We start from the raw sequence: 21214 nt of genomic DNA, 5'->3' as shown, positions 1-21214 counted from the left end.
TCTCAGGACCGGCCGGGGGGGGGGGGGGATGAAACATATGTGTCTATACTCCTCTTGCTGCCTACAAGGCCGCCGAATGGGGAAGAGAAGGAGGACCGAGCGGCATAGAGGAGATCTTTGACGGGCAGTGTATCCTCTATAACACTAAGCTCCCTAATTTTAAAGAGCCCACATTTAATTGAGGTCTCTAATTAGACTTGAGTCATCCGATTTTGACCAGGTTAACAATTTCTCACAGCTCTCTCGTTCAGTTCTTTTATACTATACATTATGCTTCCTAATTTTTAGAAACTCACAATTAGTTTATTCAATTTAGAATTGGGCCATCCGATTTTGACCGGGTCAACAATGTCTCAGACTCTCCCATTCAATTCTTTTAATTCATTAATTATGTTCCCTAATATTGAAACTTTTTCATTCAATTGAGTATTCAATTTGGAATTTGGTTTATGATTTTGACTGGGCCAACGATTTTTCAAATTAATCAGCAGCAGCTGGCCTATAGAAACATATTAATACAACGCACCCTCCCACTACCTAGAAAAAAGAAATGCCACCATGTGATATTGTAGCACCAATGTAGTATATGCAACCACTGACACAAAATTCCATACATAAATATAAGTTGGTTAACGGATAACACAGAATCACACCATAAAAGACCCACCAAATCAATGCATTATAAATAAAAATAAAACACACTGTATCATCTCCCCACTTGCCAAACTAAATATTCCATCAGCTCAAAAATATAAGGGGTATTAGTCTTTTAGAAAGTGAAATCTCTTTAAGTTTGACCAAATTCAAAGTAAAAATATCGACATCACAATATTAAACAAAAAAGTATGGAAATTCATTTCATGGTGAATCTTCAAATACCGATTTAATATTATGGATTTTGATATATTTCTCTACAAATTTAATCAAACTTAAAAAATTTACCTTTTCAAAAAAGTAATACACCATATATTTTAAAACAGAGTGATTACTTTTTTAAGAAACTCAACAACACGAACGGCGCAGTAAAAACAAGTACAATAGGGTGACATAAGCATGCTATAAGGAATAGAATAATATATCTGTGATTAGGTGGAGGAAAGAAAAGAGGAGAGAGAAGAGAAGCGGGTTCTTGATTAGTAGCCAGCTGCAACACGAGACCTAAGACACTTTGTAAGGATGTAAGGTGGGGCAACTATTGATAAACTAGTACATATTTAAAACTTACTATTATACGCGCCGGCTAAAAGGTTGGTTGTAGATGACATGACAACTTCTTATAGCCAGCCGTTGGTTGTATCATTAACCATGTTTTAAAGCGGCCAATCCTTTTACTCCCTCTGTCTAGGTGAATAAGTCATATTAGAAGGTGCATCACGTCCTAGGTGCAAGTAGATTGGGGGAAAAGAAGAATAATTCTCTCTTCTAAACACAACATTTAATCACAACAGTTAAGAGGATGCCTTATTAGCTACCCATGCAGACCCTCGTAATTCATAGCATGCAAAGCGTTTTTATTTCTTGCCTAATAACCGTATGGACGTGCTGCATGCATTGGTCTTTGTCCGAAAAAAAAAAAGGAGAAAAGGAGTTTCCACGGAAGACAACGAGGCAAAGGTGAAAGCGCTCGCTGGCGAACAAGGCAGGGCGGGCATCGAGATGAAAAGTTAATGAACGGCGCCTAAACATCTTACTCACATAGATGGAGGGAGTAGTGATGTTGAAATCCAACCACTCTCGCGGCTCAATTGATGGTGCCAATGAGCAAGGTGTTATGATAGAGCCTCGATGTTGTGTTGCAATCCAACCACTCTGGACACTTTATTGACGGCCAACTGTTCAGCATTAATTTAGCAAGGACAACAGTCGGCAGTGTCTATATATATATATATATATATATATATATATATATATATATATATATATATATATATATATATATATATATATATATATATATATATATATATCGGCCAACCTCGATTGCCGCCATTAGATCACCATCAACTAAGCTTAAAAAGTCCGAGCGAAATATTTTCAGGTCACCATGAAACTCCCAAGCTTATACTTAGGGTCATCGCTGCTCATGGCTTCCTTAGTCATCCAACTGATCACGGTGGTGCTGGTGGCCAGTGGTGGCGGCAGCAGTACTACTACTACATCGTCGACGGCGGCGGCACCGAAGAAATACAATGCCATGTTCACCTTCGGTGACTCGATGGATGAGACAGGCAACATATGCGTCGCCAGCAGCAACAAGACGGAGTTGAACGTGCTCACCTGCACCCACCCGCCGTACGGCGAGACCTACTTCGGAAGGCCGTCTTGCCGGTGGTGCGACGGCCGCGTGGTTGTTGATTTTGTTGGTAATTCAATCCGTTTTTACGCAAGTTTTCCAAAGCATACATACTTTTTCCTCAACATATGAGGTTTGCTAGTATTTCTGTATCAGTTCAGTTGAGAAATAACTATGGGGCATATGCTACGCATCGATCAATTAACATTACATACGTCGAGTAATGACTGAAATTTATGGGCATTTTTAAAATTCATGAGTATTTTCCAAATTCACAAATATTTTTATAAAATCATGAACATGTTTATTAATTCATCATTCTTTTATAAAAATTGTGACCATTTTTAAAATTTGTAAGCATTTTTATAAGTGAACACTTTTTTTTTGAAATTTCTGGTCATTTTTCTTAGTTCACAATGATTTCTCTGTAAATAGTATAATAATATATATTTATGGGTATCATAAATCATACAAACCTGGCTACTTTGGACCAAGTTTAAAAGGTTTGGTTGAAAGCGTGTAAAAAAAAGAAGCAAAACCATTTTTCCACTAGGTGCATCTTGTAGTTTAACTAACTAAGAGATGCACGTACTACATTTGGAAATAAATGCCAAAAAAGAGTTTCTACAATAATTGCTACAATGCCTTACAATCCCGGAAAACAATTTGTTTTCACCAACCAATAAAATGAAGGAAATGAATGATTTTTTTGTCTTTTTTAAACCCAAAAATTAGCATAAGAAACAATTCATTTCCTGCAAGAAAAGTGTGACCATTATGCTGAGATATTTTGTTTCAATGTTTGATCTACTTTCACGTCAACTGAGACACAAGTTTGTTATAACTTGAATTTTATTTGTGTCCATGCATGGATGCCAGCACAAGCACTTGGGCTTCCATTACTCCCACCGTCGAAAGCGAAAGGCAAAGATTTCCGTCGGGGCGTAAACATGGCCATCACCGGTGGCACGGCCATGAACTTCACCTTCTACAGATCTCTGGGCATTGAAAATCCGGTGTGGAACCATGGCTCACTAGACACGCAGATCCAATGGTTCAAGGACTTGTTGCCCTCCATATGCGGGACAGAGCAGAGTGAGCACGCACCTATTCTGAACAAATCGATATTTTAATTTAACCCGGCCGTTTAAAAAGGCTCATCATGAATTCATGCCGAACGGTAAAGAAAAAAACGTGTTGCATGCATGTACTAACTAGGTTGCAAAGGATACATGAGGAAATCGCTCTTCATGTTCGGTGCATACGGCGGGAACGACTACAACGTGCAGCTGCTTGAACGCGGTTTGACACCGGAGCAGGCAATGAACTACACCCCAAAGATCGTTGGTGCCATCGCCGACGGCGTGGAGGTATTTCTATGCCATTGACAGCAAATTAATTTTGCATGCATATAGTATGTTCCAGCTAGCCAAGAAATTAAGACTCAAGGCGAATTATTTTTGTGCAGAAACTGATTGCTCTGGGCGCCGTCCACGTCGTCGTCCCGGGAATCTTCCCGACCGGCTGCTTGCCGATCTTCCTGTCCTTGTTCGGGGACGGCGACGGCGACGGCGACCTGGACGACGCCGGCTGCCTCAAGGCCTACAACCTCCTGAGCAAGTACCACAACTGGATGCTCCGGAAGCAGGTGGAGGCCCTCCAGCGGAGGCACCACAACTCGACGAGGCTCATGTACGCGGACTACTACGGCCTCGTGTACCAGATGGTCCAGGAGCCCCACAAGTTTGGTAGTACCTACTAAGTTCTCTTCCTTTCTCTAGCTCTAGCTTGAACAATTCAACAAGCTGAGTACGTGATTGCTTGGCTTGGCGCGCTAGGGTTTAGCGCTCCGTTTGAGGCCTGCTGCGGGGCGGGAGGGGGCAAGTACAACTTCGACCTGAGCGCGAGGTGCGGCATGGACGGGGCCACGGTGGCGTGCCGCCACCCGTCGGCGCGGCTCAGCTGGGACGGCATCCACCCTACGGAGGCGGCTAACAAGGTGATCGCCGGGGCACTGCTCAGGGGACCCTACTGCACCCCTCCCATCCTATCCTAGGCTAAAAACTCTCGTAAAGCAGCCCTACACCAAAAAGGACCAAGCAGATCCATGTATCTACCTATCAATTATGTATGATGATGATAATCCTAGAACAACCAGGCACCGGCACGGCATAGGTTGCTTCCTGGCCTCTTGCCCACGTAGTAGTTTACAAAATGTTGAACCGCTCAAGTATGTACTCCCTCCGTTCCAAATTACTTGACCTTCATTTGTCTAGATACGAATGTCTAGATACATCCGTGTCTAGACAAATAGAGGTCAAGTAATTTGGAACAGAGGGAGTACGTCCAAAGTGGAAAATCTATGCTGCACGGAACCTTCAGTACATGCGTTCATTCCGGCGCCGAGATGCCCGCTCGAAATGCAGCAGAAAATATTCGAATGCTTCTTCTTAACATTGCACTCTACAATACCCATCTAACTTGTCAGATATGCTACAGAATTCTATGCCAGCATTAGCAGGGGAATAGTGCTATGTCAGCATTAGAAAACCTAGCAATTTATTGGCTCGAGAGATATTAATTCATCGATATCTCTTTTAAAAAACAGTATTTTAAAATATTTTATATATTTGAATTCCTGCCGACGAGATCGATAAAACAAGATCAATCTTAAAAAATTGTGTGACTCTACCACAACACTACTACGGTTTCTGCAAAAGATCTAATTTATTTTTTCATGTTTTATGTATATTCTTTTGTCATACATAGTAGGAGTAAATATTGTTGCAACGCTTGGATAAGGTTTCTTTTGTGTGTGTTTCTGTGCAAAATGGACACTCATAACATGCTCTACCATAACTTTTTGCGGGAAGTCCATGCGGCTGATCTCACGCGCGGATCAGCTGGCTAGAGCCTAACACGCGCCATATAATTTTGTATATCTCCGCGCGTGTTGTGTCAAATGCACCATGAAGAACTACCATCAATCATGTATGCCGAGGGGAAGTCTACATCAATCATGTAGGACCAAGTACTCCTGGTGAAATAAGATGCGAATGCTAAGAAATAACTAGAGCACCCCAAATTCAGGTTTCTTCATGTTTGAGAATAACATGGGCCCCTCCTCGTCCTCGGTCATAGAAACAAAAGAGGTCCTGGGCGAGGCACATCAAGCTTGCGGCTAATGAAGAAACCTGAACTGGATATAACACTAAAAGATGATGTTAATTGTAATATCAAGATGGTGTGAAGATTAATTTAAGAGAATGATGCCTTTACAAAAAAATGTACTTGCTCTTAATGTGTACGTGGCCATTTGGACATTGGCAAATGGCGCCTTTTGTCTTCACCACTTCACCGTCAGGGTGCATCCATCCAAGACCAGCCCATCGAGGGTGGCCTCGGCGTCATCTAGTCTGTCCACCGTCTCCATGAACATGGTAACACGTGCCGTCCCTGGTGAGATCACCTCAGCGGCGGAAACCTGGCCGTGCTTACCGAAGAAGGAGCACAGCCGAGAGCTGTCCGCGCCTGGAGGTAGGTTTTGCACGAGGAAACTGAAGAAGGGCGGCTTGGGCTGTTTTGGTTGTCTATTCATGCGGCAAGTGCTAATTCTTCTCACATTTGGATGATCTGCCCCCACTAGCCTTTCTCTGATTACCTGGCGAAAAACAAGTGAGTCGTTTATCAGGCTACTTGACAATGACATGCATACATATGATACACCTATCCTATAAGTGAGCCCACCCGGGCTGTCCGTAATGTGTAAAAGTTAAAATTATTATAGTAACTATTTTCTACATGTTGGGTTGTACCATCACGTACCAACATACGAAATGATGAGTTCGATAACTACCTGGATGGGAGCAATGGAAGGCTGGGGCATGAACCACAGGCATGCCTCATTTTTCTGGCCGCTCCACTCCAGATCTAGAGGCAGGCGCTCAATGAACTTAGCCATGCCGTCGAGAAGATTATACCTGAACACGCCACGCGATGCCAAGCCATGCAACTCCAACCTTCTGTGGTGGAGCAAGTAGACGCACCCGCCGCTCACGTCGTCCTCCCCGCCCCGGAACCTCGTGGCTTCCACGGCGAAGCTGGTCGGGAACCCCAAAAACATCACGCGGTCTGCGAAGCTCCGACCATCCTTCCTCACCCACCGAAACCTTCGTTCACCGTTTGCATCCGCCCCTTCCTCCCACGCGTGCACCCACACCACCAGCGCGCTCGCCTGGGCTGCTGCGCCCTGATATATGAAGCCCCTGTCTTGTCGGACCACGACAGTCACCTGCAGCAGCTTGCCCCGGGACTCAAGGTTGTGGCTGGACTCGACGTACCAGCCGGTGGCGTCGACCTCTTCCGTCAAGTATGTGTCATCTGTTTCGGCACTAGGTCCCCACTCTGCAAGGAAGTACCATGCCCATGTGTCATTGTGATCTTCCCCGTCCACGCACAGCAGGGTCTTCCTCTCGTCGACACGGTATGCGGCCAGGAAACGATTGTCGTAGATTTCGTACTCCCCCTCTACCTCGTCCTCGTTGTACCCCTCCAACGGTCTGTGGACTAATTTCCACGCGGTATCTCCGGGACGAAGGACGGCCGTGTTGAAACATACGTCGATTTGTTGCTCTGTCTCGTCGTCATCCTCATCGAGGTCCTCGGAGTAGGAGAAGTTGTAGAGGAAGACCGTGTCGTCGTCGTAGATGATGCCGCGGGAGATCTCCATCCTCCGCGCGGTCTTCTCGTCGTCCTCCGGGAAGGACGGCAGGGCCGTGACCCCTCCTGCGAGAGGGTCGACGAGTGTAGGCCTGGAGCCAACGGTGAAGAACCAGGCCGCCGAGCCGTCGGCTCGCGCCACCAACCTGCGGTTGGAGAACGTCGCTGGCGCGCCCGCGACCGCGAGGTAGCTTGTCTTGGAGAAGACGCAGCGGAGATTGACGTGCGAACATCCATAGCCGGACGGCGGGGCGATGAGCCAGGGAAAGAAGGCCTGGCGGAGCGCCGTCGTCTGGGGCAGCGAGTCCCGCCACCGCGTGCAGACGGCATGGAAGCGGATGAAGTCAGCCGCGTCGTGCAGGCGACCGGAGACGACGGCGAGCAGCTCAGGCGGCAGATCGGGCCATCTTGGCGGCACGGACATGTTTGGGTATAGAACCATAGATCGGTTCCAGGAATCTCAGAGTAGATAGGTCGATTGATTCTTCGTTGAAAAAACTGATCCACGCGCGGCGACTAGGGTTGCATGCACCTGCAGAAAAAACCAGACTCTGCATGCGTCTACGGATGTGCGTCACTGGAGCTGGGTCTGGTTTATCAGAGGTTACCAAAAAGATTTTCTGTTATCTCTATCCCTACATGTACTTTAAAAACCACATGACACATGTGGTAAACAATCCTCTTCTTTTTTCTTGCATGGAAAAGGGATTTATATTAATCAACCTGAATCAAGCTGATCCAGTACACAAAGATTTACAATCCCTTCAAGGCCAGAACTCAGCCAAACTGCAGTTTTTATGCATGTGCGAGCTATACGAGCAAGCTCGTGACTAACCTGATTTCTCTCACGTTTAATAGCCTTCACCTGGACCCTCCTATCACCCCTGATTAGCATTTTGATCTCCTGGACTAGTGCAGCATCCTTGGATCGATCAACAGCGGCTTGGCTGATCATTGCAGCCACTGAGCTGTCCGTTTCAACGATAAAAGGCAATGAACTCCATTCCAGCGCAAGAGAAATTCCCTCTTTGCACGCCTCCAACTCAGCTTGCAGTGCATTATCACATGGAAACAAGTGTCTACATGAAGTGAAGATAATGTTGCCGTCGCTGTTCCTCAGGACCATACCAGCTCCACCATTACCCGCGTGCTCGGAGAAGGCACCGTCGACATTCAGCTTTAGCCATCCAGCAGGGGGAGGCTCCCACTTCTCTGCTGGTCGCGGGTCTGCGCCTCTCCTACTCGGTGCTGGCGCAGCAACTACACCAACTAGGCATGCTGGGTCTGTGAGCACCATTTTGCCTTTTACAACATCTCCCATGGGGTGCTGCTGAATACAGAGAAGCGAAGAAATATAGCTATGCAAGAATCTGCAGGAACTTATGTGGGGGGCGGTTCTTTGTCATGAATGATCTCATTACGAACATGCCACGATCTTCAAAATATCATCAGGGCCACCATGCGAGAAAGTATCCGAGAGGGGCTCCAGAACACCGAATAACCACTCCGGCCCCATGTTCTGGATCAAACTGATGTCCGGAAGAGTCCAGTCCTTCGCCATCGTGCCCCATAGGTCCTTTGCCCATGGACATCTGCACATAGCATGGAAAACATCCTCGCGTTCCACACCACAAAGTGGACACATATCATTAGGCTCCAGAGTTCTAGAAAATTTATTTGCCCAAGTAGCAAGGGAGTTTGAGACCAGCCGCCATGCAAATACTCGTACCTTTGGGGGAGCACGGCACCCCCATATGGTCCTTCAGATGGCGCGACGACCATCTGGAGCCCTGTTCGAGGCGCTTGCCGATGGACGCTCACGCTCGTCCACGGCAAAGCGGTAGGCTGACCGAATGGAGAAGACACTGGATTTCTCCGGAGCCCAGGCTGGGACATCCTTTGTGGCGCGTGGAGAGGTCTTGATGCTCGTGATGGAGGAGAATCCAAACAATTCAAAAGCAAATATGTTCCTCTGCTACTTAAAAAGAGCGTAAGGATAACAGAAAATTGTTGGCACTCAAAAAGATTTTGTGTAGGTGAAATGTTCAGTTTAAGCCAATTATTGGTGAACAAAAGTTCCGAGATGAAGGGCGAGGCAAGAGATCCTTGACGAACGCCCTAAGAATAATTTGTAGAAGGATAAGTTATTATAGAAATAAGAAATGTATAAAGGGAAAGTGTGTTGCTTTGTCATATAGTGCATTCCTGCATGGGACTCCATCATTTTTTTTTGCAGGGAATGTCCATCATTAGTTCACTCCAGGAGGCACATTGTAGCTAGCCAGAATACTTGCGACCCGATACATGCATGCCTTTGATGCTGCTTCCTGCCTCCCCGACGCCGGCCGTAAATGGGCATGCAACCGCCGGGAGCTCGACATGTCAGTCTATGAGTTCGTCTCCGACTCTGAGAAGACATGGAGGATACGGATCCACCCCGGAGCCGGAGACAACTACAATTCGGAAGTGGGGACTTCTACAACTTATACCCTGCCGCCACACGTAATTGACCGAGACAACATACATATACACGTTATAATAGGATACGAGATGTCGACCACACGGACGAACCCCGCCGGCGATGGCGATGGAGGCACCGAATCTTCAACAGATTCAACGTCATGGTCCGACCTCCCGGACGACCTGCTGGGCAACATCCTCCTCAGGGTCGCCTCCATAAAGGACCGCGCGAGCCTCGCCGCCGTGGCGCAGCTCCCGGGGCAGCCTGCCGTTCCGCTGCTGCTACTCTGGCCGCGCAAAAGCCGATGCAGCTGGAGGAAGCACCTCTGCGGGCCCGATGACGCATGGGTCACGCGCGCCCCGGCCAAGGTGGACAACGACTCGCCATGGTTTGTCGGCTCGCACGACGGCGGTTGGGTCGCCACGGTCAACAACCACAAGGAGCTCATGATTGCCAACTTCTTCTCCGGTGCCCAAGTCGCGGTGCCTTTACCCAGGTCCCAAATTTTTATAGAAAAACTTATCTTCTCGGATGCCCCAACCTCCTCTAACGGCTGCATCCTTGCCGCCATTAGAGCTGTTACACTCGACATTACACTATGCAAAGTTGGCCACGACACTGGGTGGACCATAGTAAATTGTCCCAATAATATGTTCCAAGACATTGTGTTCTGCGCTGGTCATCTCTATGGTTTCACGTTCCCCGATGAGGAAGTATTCATGTTTAATATCGACATCAAGGAAGACGGGGTATGCATGGTCACATCTACCCACCAGCTAGCCGTTCGGAGGCGCCACGGCCCCATCGTGTGGGATCATTTCGATCCATACAAAGGTTGCATCATTGAGTTAAATGGCAAGCTATCAGTAGCAATAAGGACCCGGTGGTTACCCGATCGTGAGCCTTTCTTCAAGCTCTTCATGCTCGTCGATGAGGATTACGAGCACAAGTGGGCAGAGGTAGATTCAACGACTATGCCTTATTCTTAGGTCCCATAAGGTCCAAGGCAGTGCACGTGCCTATGGGTGCTGACCGACGTGGTCTGATGAGAAACCATATCTATTACTCTGAAGATTGCCGCTCTAAAGAAGACCGGTTGCCTGGTGACGAATTGTACTCGGTGACATTGGAGCATGGTTACCATATGTATTGCAAAGAAGATCAAAGTATAGGTGATGGTATAGAGAGGACAAGATACTGCATTATGGGTCGGGACTATGATTCGTTATGGCTACACCCTCCAGACATGTAACCCATGAATTTGTCCTGTGCCAAATTGTTGGCACACAAATTTATTTTGTGTAGGCGAAATGTTCAGTTTAAGCCAAATTATTGGTAAACAAAAGTTCCGAGACGAAGTGTGAGGCAAGAGCTCGTTGTCCAACACCCTAAGAATAATTTTCTGAAGGATATCTTATAATGATAGAGATAAAAAATTATGAAGGAAAAGTGTGTTGCCTTGTCATAGCCTGTTCTTAAAACCAGCAATCACCAGTAATTTATTACAAAAGAACTAGCGTTATGATTGTAGCTAGAACATCCTACATCCATGAACACACCACTGTGGCAGGAACCTACATAGAGCAGTAACCCGCGAGCCCCAACGAACATAGACGAAGGCCTTTGGCAGGATTTGAAAAGACGATGGACGACGAAAATCAAGCTGTGGCACACTGGCACGGTGCTACTCCCAGTACTGCCTGCCGTCCCGATACTGTTCCTCACACCATACAGTAGTTGGCCCAGCGGAACGAAGCACAACAAACTACTGTACAGTCCATCCAAACGAATTATCAAAATTTCTAAAAGATCCTCAACAATATAACTGAAGTGCATATTATCTACTCAGCACCTCCGGGCATAGCAGAACACACATTCATACATAACGGTTTTGCCACAGTGAAACCCTCAGCATATCAAATTGTATAGATGTTTACATGCAGACATTAATTCCTATCACCAAAAGAGAGTGGACAAAATGCTAGCAAATAGCTAGAGCGCCCCAGTTCATGTTTCTTCTCCTCGCTCACGGAAACAGAAAAGAACCTGGGCGAGGCAGATCAAGTTTGTGGCTGATGAAGAAACCTGAACTGGAGATAACATTTAAAGATATAATGTATTGTTGAACGTATTAATTGGTATCTCAAGACGATGTGGAGGTTTAAGAGAATGATGATGCCTTTTTAACAAGTGTACTTGCTCTTAATTTGTAGGTGGTTATTTAAACAATTGCAAATGGCGCCCTAATTTGCTGTCAGCACTTCAACGTCAGGGTGCAGCCATCCAAGACTAGCCCATCGAGGGTGGCCTCGGCGTCATCTAGTCTATCCAGCATCTCCATGAACACGATAACACATGCCATGACTGCTGAGATCATCTTGGCCGTGCTTACCGAAGAAGGAGCACAGCCGAGAGCTATCCACACCTGGAGGTAGGTTTTGCACGAGGAAACTGAACAGAACCATGGGTTGTTTTGGTCGTTTTCCATGCGGAAAGTGCTAATTCTCATGTTTGGATAGTCTGCCCTTGGAGCCTCTAGCCTTTCTCTAGTTACCTGTGAAAACAAGTAGTTATTCAAAAGAAATTATCACGCGTACAGTCGATTTTCATGCAAGTTGATGATGCCATGGATATATCTAAATTGTCTTAAACCTGGTGCAAAGTGTGCAATGAAATTAGTACTCTTGAATAGTGTAAATATGGTGCGAGGTGGGCTCTTGTCTTGTTTTGCAAGTTGTCGCCCTATTATAAAGTCCTACTCTAATGTGTAACAAACTAGAATTATTTATAGTGATTATTTTCTACATGGATTTTACTATCACGTACTCCCTCCACTCCCAAATAAGATGTTCTAATTTTTTTGTGAAGCAGATGTATATTGACATGTTTTAGCAATCTATATGTGATCCATACTAAAATATCCAAAACATATTATATTTATGAACCGAGCAGTGATACATACAACATGAGTTCGATAAGCACCTGGATCGGAGCAATGGAAGGCTGGGGTATGAACCACACAGGCAAGCATCGGTTTTCTTCTCGCCGCTCCACTCCGGAGACAGGTGCTCAATGAACGTAGCCATGTAGTCGAGAAGATTGTACCTGAACACGCCACACGATGGCCAGCCATGTAAGTCCAACCTTCTGTGGTGGAGCAAGTAGACGCACCCGCCGCTCACGTCGCCCTCCCCGGCGCCGCGGAACCTCGTGGCTTCCACGGCAAAGCTGGTCGGGAACCCCAAGAACATGACCCGGTTGGCGAAGCTCCGATCATTCCTCCTCGCCCACCGCATCACCGTCCGTCCACCGTCTGCATCGGCCTCTTCCTCCAACGCGTGCGCCCACACAACCAACGCGCTCGCCTGGGCCGCTGCGTCCTCATATATGAAGCTCCTGTCTTGTTCGACCAGGACGGACACCTGCAGCAGCTCGCCGCGGGACTCAAGGATATGGCAAGACTCAAGGTACAAGCCGGTGGTGTCGATCTCTTCCTCTTGGATGCCACTGATGAGGATCTCCTCTTCCTCGTCCATGATTTCGTCGCCTGTCAGCTCGGGCACGATGGGCCACGTCCAGGTGTCATTTAAATCGTAACCTTCTCCGTCCACGCACACCAGTTTCATCCTGTCGTCGACATGGTATGCGGCCGGGAAACGATTCTTCTCGATTTCATACTGCCCCTTCATCGCCTCCCACTTCGTGTACACGTCCAACTCTCTCTGGGAAAACTTCCACATGGTATGTCCGGGACCAAGGATGGCCGTATTGAAGCATAAGTAGATTTGCTCATCTAACTTGTCGTCGTCCTCATCGAGCTCGCCGTCGTAGTCGGAGTAGGAGAAGTTGTAGAGGAAGACCGTGCCGTCGGCATAGATGATGCCGCGGGAGATCTCCATCCTCCGTGTGCTCTTGCAGTCGTCCTCCGGGAAGGACGGCAGGGACGTGGCAACATCTCCTGTGAGAGGGTTGATGAGCGTAAGCGCGGAGCCATCGGCGAAGAACCAGGCCGCCGAGCCACCTGCGACTGGAGAACGTCTCGGGCGCCGCCGCGAGGTAGCTTGTCTTGGAGAAGACGGAGCGGAGCTTGACGACGGAAGAGCCATAGCCGGACGGCGGGGCGATGAGCCAGGGAAAGAAGGTCGGGCGGAGCGCCGTCGTATGGCTCAGCGAGTCCCGCCACCGCGTGCAGGCGGCATGGAAGCGGACGAAGTCGGCCGCGTCGTGCAGGCGGCAGGAGACGACGGCCAGGAGCTCCGGCGGGAGATCGGCGGCCATCTTGGCGGCTCGGGCGACATGTTTGGATATCGATCGCTTCCAGTACTTGGGTCGATCGATGTTTCTCCCTGAGAAAAAGAGATCCGCGACACGGCGGCTAGGGTTGCATCGCACGCACTAGAAAAATCAGACGAGGGACACTGTGCGGCCCATTTATCTGTTTTGCAGCTGCTTGTTGGGTTATATGGGCCTACGTCGCTGGCAATGGGCCCTGTGCTTCTCCATGCATGCGCCGACGACACCGTTGCATGTGCATGGGCATGCATTCCATCGAACATGTGCAAGGCGTACGTCGCACGCGGCACGGCGGCAGAGTCCTGTTTTGTGTACGATTTCCACCTCCCTCATCCCTGGCCTGACGTAGCAATTTAATCTATATCTATACTATTTATAAAAGAGCAAACATTATCTTTTTTAAGTGCATCCCACAAAATATATACGGATATATTACCACCGTATGATTAGTCCCACTAAACTCAATCTAACGGCTAGCCTTAACCGAATCTGTTCTTTTTGTGCACTTAGCAATTTACATTGACTGACCGTACTTCACCGCGGAGGAAAATATAAAAATCTAATCCTGGTCAATTAGGAAACTATAATCACGGACACATCCTATTAAGAAACTAATTACAAACCCATCTTTTTATTAGGAAAAAAAATCACGCGCATCCTATTATTAGAAAAATAATTACGAGTCATCATATTAAGAAATTAATCACGGACGCATCTAATTATTGGGAAATTAATCATGGCTGCATCATATTAGATAACTAACCACGAACGCATCTAATTATTAGGAAACTAATCGCGAGCGCATCCTATGTCTCCTATCAGGGAATCGTGATCGCGAGTCGCCAGCCGTCACCAGCCCACTACCCAAGCGAGCCACAATGGGAGACACGCGAGGAGGAGCTGCGGCTTCCTCTGAACACACTTCTACTGACTGCAACGACTTCGTCCACATCCTGGGCATGCTCTCCGGGAACCACCGGCATCCGCGTCGACTTCAGCTCCATCCACAACACCCACGCTGACAACCACCAACTGCTGAGGTCCTTCAAGTGGGGGCAACGCTGAGTATCTTGGACCAGTATAAGCGGGCCAAAAAAAAATCTGCCCCCACAGCCATGCATGCAGATTCGCCTGGTCGCCAACCATCATCGTCCCCAGGGCGGTGCAGGTCTCGGCCACTGTGCAACAGGTGAAGCTAATCATGGCCCCATCTCACTCGCCTGAAGCCACCGCCGACTCCCTCAGCTCTGACGCATGCTGATCCATTGGACACGCTTGTCCGGTACTCTCGCGTGGACGACGTCGTCCAAAGCTAATCCCGGTGCGTGGAGGCCACCGCCTCAAAGCTGGACGACTGACTCACCTATGTCGACAATGCCGCCCAGCTGGTGAGAGGACACGATCGCCGCGGCCGCTCGCAGGCCTGAACGACGGAGACGCTCGCCTTCACGTAAACGCACCACACGCACGCATTAATTAGGTAAGTATCGAGTGTTGTTTTTTTACTGTCATCGCTACCTCGCCGATGGTGACACATCTAGAAGTACAGAAACTAGAGATGAGGCAATGAGAAACAGAGGAGCGCTGGAGCACACACAGAGACGTTGGCCTTCTTTCTTTCTTTATTTTTTCACTGATTTTCGCGTACCTGTAACAGACATCCCTGTTTTTTAAGTACTGACTACCGGTTATTACATGGCCAACTCACGACTACATAGTGAACTCACAGACAAATTCGCTGAACCAAGACCTTACTTGCAGTCATGAAATTACGTTTCACTGAAAAAAACTCAGAAGTTTGCATAAGTTTTAATGAAAAAAACTAAAGTTCGCATAAGTTTTACTAAAAAAGCCTGAAGTTTGCATAAGTGTATTTGTTTGTCCAGCAGATACATGGCAATTGTAATTTTACATGAGTATTTTCATACCGTCCTTATCTACAGTTGAGTTAACATGTTTTCCTGATAGAAAACTTGGACTACATACAAGAGAAGCAAAAACTGCATGTTGATTATGATGATGATGAATGTAGGATATTTTGTGGTCATGGTAATTCTCATGTCATTTAGTACATAAATAATATTCACAATTTTATTTTATTACCATCAATTGTGTTGAGTTTCTTTCATATGTATGTATTGGCCCTCTTCTTTAAATTAGATGTGACAGATGCGGAATGAACTCATACCATATGATCGCATACGAGCAATTCAAGAGGAATTGGCGGGATTCTTTCTTGACCATGTCATACATAAAGACGGAGAATGCCATGTGGAAGTTGAAATTGATTTTAGATGTTAGGGACTATAAGAGATGTTATATTGTATATATGTAGTAGTGTCGGATAGATATATACAAAAACTTGTTGTTCGATCAATCTCGGAGAAAGAGAGGTCACTTCTCTGTATATGTTCATGACGATCTTGTGTAATTCTTGACTGGAATTTGTTGACACTGAAACGGTTCCTTAGCTTGTCCTAAGTGACATTTTCATGTGTGACTATACTTGCATAAATGTGTGCATATGAAAAATCATGATGAATCTTCTAAATAATTTTGAATTTTATACATTAAGAAAAGTGGGTGGTCTTTTAATACAGGAGAGATGTTGATTAAGGAGAAACGATATTTCAAATTATTTATACGAGTTGGAAATAAGAGATCGTGTACTGATGAAACTATGTACCCAGGGTAGGGGCACGGACCCGTCCAAAGAGCCCTACCCAAGGACATCCCTAGAAGAAGTCACCTTTCAATCGACTTGAAGGTATCTCACTCGACGGGTTCAAGACACTCGACCAAGAAGCTACCACTCGACCGCCAGGAGATCTGAAGTCACTCCGCAGGCAAACGGTCGGCTATTAAATAGTCTTTATGGTCATTGTAGCACTCTATTAGGGGCGTTATCAGTAACGCCCAACCTTAAATGTACCTTAAACCCTGCATTACTGAGGGCATGAGAGGGCGGCGAACTCTATATAAGCCACCCCCCTCCTCAGTATGAAGGGTTCGCACCCCTGTTATTCACACGCCAGTAATCCAGTCGACCGCCTCCGGGCACCGAGACGTAGGGCTGTTACTTCCTCCGCGAAGGGCCTGAACTCGTACATCTTGGTGTGTTTACAACTTCCCAATAGCTGAGATCTAGCCTCTCCATACATACCCCCCTACATCACTGTCAGAGTTAGAACCACGACAGTTAGCGCCCACCGTGGGGCAGGAATCTTAGCGCCTGATTGGAGAAGTTGCGATTTTTCCGATCCCTTTGATCATGGTTTCGTGCGGAGTTTTGATGGAGGGCCGCGAGATCCGCCTTGGCGCGCTCACGTTCATCGCCGACAACTCCGCCTGGCTTCAGGAGGCGCCACTCGACATCGACGCGCTCCCCGTCCGCGGTGCGACACATTTTCGCGCATGCGTTCGTGGCGTCCTCCTGCGGCAGCCGTCGACCCAGTATCGGTCGGCCCCCGTATCGTCTCCCCGCTCTGTCTCCCACCGGCGCAAGCGCTCCGGTCGGTCGAGACTTCAGAGGTGGGTGAGGCACGCCGTGGCTCGCCAGTCGGCCGCCCCGCAAGTCGCGGCAATCGAGCCCGACGAATCCCTCTGCGGCCTGTTCGACTGGCTCTGCGGAGACCGCATCCGAGTGCGACAGCAGCGACCCAGCGGCTGAGATCCTGGCGGTCGATGGAACGCACAGTCCTCCCGCTTTCCCTCGCGCTGATGGAGGTGCGGGTGGGGGCGACCCGTCGCGTCCCCACGATGAGTATCTCCCCGAACCTCTCACGTCATTACAGCGAGAGGAGCTTCGCCGCCGGAACACGGACGCACTCCGCACTCCTATCGTCGGAGAGTCCCCCGAGGCCCGAGCCTTAGAGGACGCACGCTTAGCTAATTTGGCCGAGCGCACTCGACTGGAGAATCTCCAGCGAGCACTCGACGAGCAAGTGCGTCAGCGGGCTCCCGAGTCTAGTCGACGCCAGCTCTTCCCGCCGATGCAGGTATACCGAACCCCAGTTCAGAATTTGGCCGCCGCGGCCCGTATAGCAGAATCGATTCAGCCCTCCCAGTCGGAGGATGGCAGGGGCTTGTTACAGATCAGAGCGTTGCTCCGGGTGGCGGGAAACCAGAATTCCTCTGTTTCTCAATCGCGGAATAGGATCCACAGTCGATCCGTGGCAACAGATACAGTCCAGTCGGCTCACAGCCCGCGGTAGCCCCCGAGGCGTGAGGGACGTGGCGACCGGCATGATCAGTACAGAAGGAATGAGCAGTATGATCACCGATCCGATCGTGATGATCGACGTCGAGTGCCAACCCCTCCCCCGAGGAGTGGGTCATATGCGCCTCGACATCAAGATGATAGGCGCCCTCATAGCGTTGGGCAGAGGATTCCCATCGACCCCAGGGACCCAGGCTTTGACGCGAGATCTGTCCTCGTTCAAGGCTTGGTTGACAGAAACAGGGCTCATCGGGAAGGCCAGAACAGAGATGCGCCCGCCAGCAGCAGAATACGTGTTTCAGGGCCAGAGTGTTTCAGTCGAGCCATCAGGGCCGCGGTGATTCCTCCCAACTTTCGGTTGGCGACTGGAGTCAGCAAGTTCACCGGTGAGTCTAAGCCTGACACTTGGCTCGAAGATTACCGAGTGGCTGTACAGATTGGCGATGGCAATGATGAGGTGGCTATGAAGCATTTGCCTCTCCTGTTAGAGGGCTCGGCCAGAGCGTGGCTGAATCAGTTAGCGCCCAGCAGCATCTACACTTGGGAGGATCTCTCTCGAGTGTTTGTCACAACCTTTGAGGGAACATGCAAGCGACCCGCAGGCCTTACAGAATTGCGGTCTTGCGTGCAGAAGCCGAGTGAAACTCTGAGGGATTACATCCAGAGGTGGATCACTTTGCATCACACAGTTGAGAACGTACCGGATCACCAAGCAGTTTGTGCCTTTAAAGAAGGCGTCAAAAACAGAGAGTTGAACCTGAAGTTCGGTCGGACCGGAGAAATGTCCCTGAATCGGATGATGGAAATTGCCACCAAATACGCTAACGGAGAAGATGAAGATCGACTCCGGAGTGGCAAGCAGAAAGCAGTCGCCCAGGAAACCGGAGGCAATTCCAGTCGGAAGCAGAAGCGGAAGGCCGAGCCAGCCGCCCCTGGGGAGGCCCTGGCCGCAACCCAGGGAAATTTCAAGGGAAAACCCAAAGGCCCCTGGAAGCCTAAGAAAGTCAAGGATCAAGATGGAAATGATGTTTTGGATCTGCCATGTCACATCCACACCAAGAAAGATGAAGAGGGTAATTTCATTTACCCAAAGCATACCACTCGATAGTGCCGGCTCCTAATCCAGCAGTTTCAAGGCAAACAGTCCAAGGATAAGGAAAAAGAGTCGGACAGAGTCGAGGACAAGGAAGACAGTGACGATGGATACCCCCAAGTCAATTCCACCCTGATGATTTTTGCTGATGTCGAAAGCAAAAGTCGACTGAAAGTCATTAACCGTGAGGTGAATATGGTTGCTCCGGCAACACCCAGTTATCTGAAGTGGTCTCAGACTGCCATCACGTTCGACCAGTCTGATCACCCTACACACATTGCCACCCCTGGGAGGCAAGCTTTGGTGGTCGATCCAATTGTCGAAGGCACTCGACTGACCAAAGTCCTGATGGATGGTGGCAGTGGCCTGAACATACTGTACGCCGAAACTTTGAAAGGAATGGGCATTCCGATGTCCAGACTAAGTACCAGTAACATGAGCTTCCACGGAGTCATTCCTGGCAAGGAAGCCGAATCACTCGGCCAGATTGCTCTTGATGTGGTTTTCGGCGATTCAAAGAATTACCGCAAGGAAAAGTTGACATTCGAGGTTGTGGACTTCCAAAGTGCTTATCATGCCATTTTGGGCAGGCCAGCTTACGCACACTTCATGGCTCGACCATGTTACGTGTACCTCAAACTGAAGATGCCTGGCCCTAAAGGTGTAATCACTGTTACAGGCAACCGAAATAAAGCAGAAGAGTGTTTTCAGAAAGGCTCAAAGATCGCTGATGCTCAGATGGCAGTGGTCGAGCTACAAGAGTACCAAAAGACTGCCGATCCGAGTGAATTGCTACGAGCCAAGAAGCCTGCTTCAGAATCAGCTTTTCAGTCGTCCGGTGAAACAAAGCCAGTCCACATTCACCCGACCGACCCCGATGCTGCCCCGACTCACATCTCAACGACGCTCGACTCCAAATAGGAAGAAGCGCTCGTCCAGCTCCTCCGTGAGAACTGGGACATCTTCGCATGGAAGCCCTCTGACATGCCTGGAGTTCCCAGAGGGCTGGCTGAGCACCGTCTACGAGTCGACCCAAAATTCAAGCCTGTGAAGGAACATCTTCGACGGTCCGCCATCTAGAAGAAGCAAGCCATTGGCGAGGAGGTAGCTCGGCTCTTAGCAGCGGAGTTCATCCGAGAGATTTACCACTCCGAGTGGCTCGCCAATGTCGTCATGGTCCCCAAGAAGGACAAGTCACTTCGCATGTGCATTGATTTCAAACATATCAATCGGGCCTGCCCGAAAGATCATTTTCCTCTCCCTCGCATCGACCAAATAGTCGACTCGACTGCGGGGTGCGAGAGATTGTATTTTCTAGATGCCTATTCCGGGTACCATCAGATCCGTCTGTATGGACCCGACGAGATCAAAACAGCTTTCATCACTCCATTCAGATGCTTCTGTTACGTCACCATGCCGTTCGGCCTCAAGAACGCCGGAGCCACGTTCATGAGAATGATTCAGAAGTGTCTACTCACTCAAATCAGTCGGAATGTGGAGACATACATGGATGATATTGTGGTCAAGTCACGGAAAGGTTCCGACCTGCGAGCTGACCTTGCTGAAACCTTTGCCAACCTCAGGAGGTATGGTATCAAGCTCAATCCATCAAAGTGCATGTTCGGAGTTCCAGGTGGAAAGTTACTCGGTTTTCTCGTTTCCGAACGGGGGATCGATGCCAATCCTGAAAAAGTTGGCACCATACTCCGGATGAAGCGTCCTGTACGCGTGCACGATGTCCAAAAGCTTACAGGCTGCTTGGCCGCTCTAAGTCAATTCATTTCTCATCTCGGTGAAAAGGCGTTGCCTCTTTACCGACTGATGAAGAAGTCTGACAAGTTCGAGTGGACTCCAGAAGCTGACGCAGCATTTGCAGAGCTCAAAGCTCTGCTCTCCACCCAGCCGGTGCTTGCTGCCCCAATCAGTAAAGAGCCTCTGCTGCTTTACATTGCAGCCACAGGACAAGTTGTCAGTACAGTACTTACGGTCGAGCGGGAAGAAGAAGGAAAGGCCTTCAGAGTTCAGCGCCCAGTCTATTATCTGTCTGAAGTTTTGACCCCTTCAAAACAAAGATACCCTCACTATCAGAAGCTTGTATATGGGATTTACATGACCACGAAGAAGGTTGCACGTTAC

At 48.5% G+C, this 21214-nt stretch overlaps 2 protein-coding genes across 2 annotated transcripts; one reads left to right on the top strand and one right to left on the bottom strand.

Moving 5' to 3' along the window:
• Positions 1-2007: 2007 nt before the first annotated feature.
• On the top strand, positions 2008-4639 carry LOC125507315 (GDSL esterase/lipase At5g45910-like). The gene is made up of 5 exons (XM_087523469.1): positions 2008-2363; positions 3173-3388; positions 3512-3663; positions 3762-4041; positions 4132-4639. The coding sequence occupies exons 1-5, from the start codon at positions 2045-2047 to the stop codon at positions 4347-4349; spliced, it is 1185 nt and encodes a 394-aa protein (XP_087379595.1). The 5' UTR covers positions 2008-2044; the 3' UTR covers positions 4350-4639.
• An 878-nt stretch (positions 4640-5517) lies between these two features.
• LOC147972664 (uncharacterized) lies at positions 5518-7769 on the bottom strand. Its single transcript, XM_087523468.1, has 2 exons — positions 6150-7769; positions 5518-5954 (listed from the first exon to the last, which is right to left on the bottom strand). Exons 1-2 carry the CDS (start codon positions 7452-7454, stop codon positions 5640-5642), a joined length of 1620 nt encoding a protein of 539 aa, XP_087379594.1. The 5' UTR covers positions 7455-7769; the 3' UTR covers positions 5518-5639.
• Between the last annotated feature and the right edge of the window lie 13445 nt (positions 7770-21214).

The sequence above is a fragment of the Triticum urartu genome, chromosome 5A (genome assembly GCF_056163025.1).
Source record: "Triticum urartu cultivar PI428250 chromosome 5A, HENAU_Tu73, whole genome shotgun sequence".
Taxonomy (NCBI): domain Eukaryota; kingdom Viridiplantae; phylum Streptophyta; class Magnoliopsida; order Poales; family Poaceae; genus Triticum; species Triticum urartu.
Note: the sequence above shows the minus strand (reverse complement) of the source record. Positions and strands in the feature narration are given on the sequence as shown.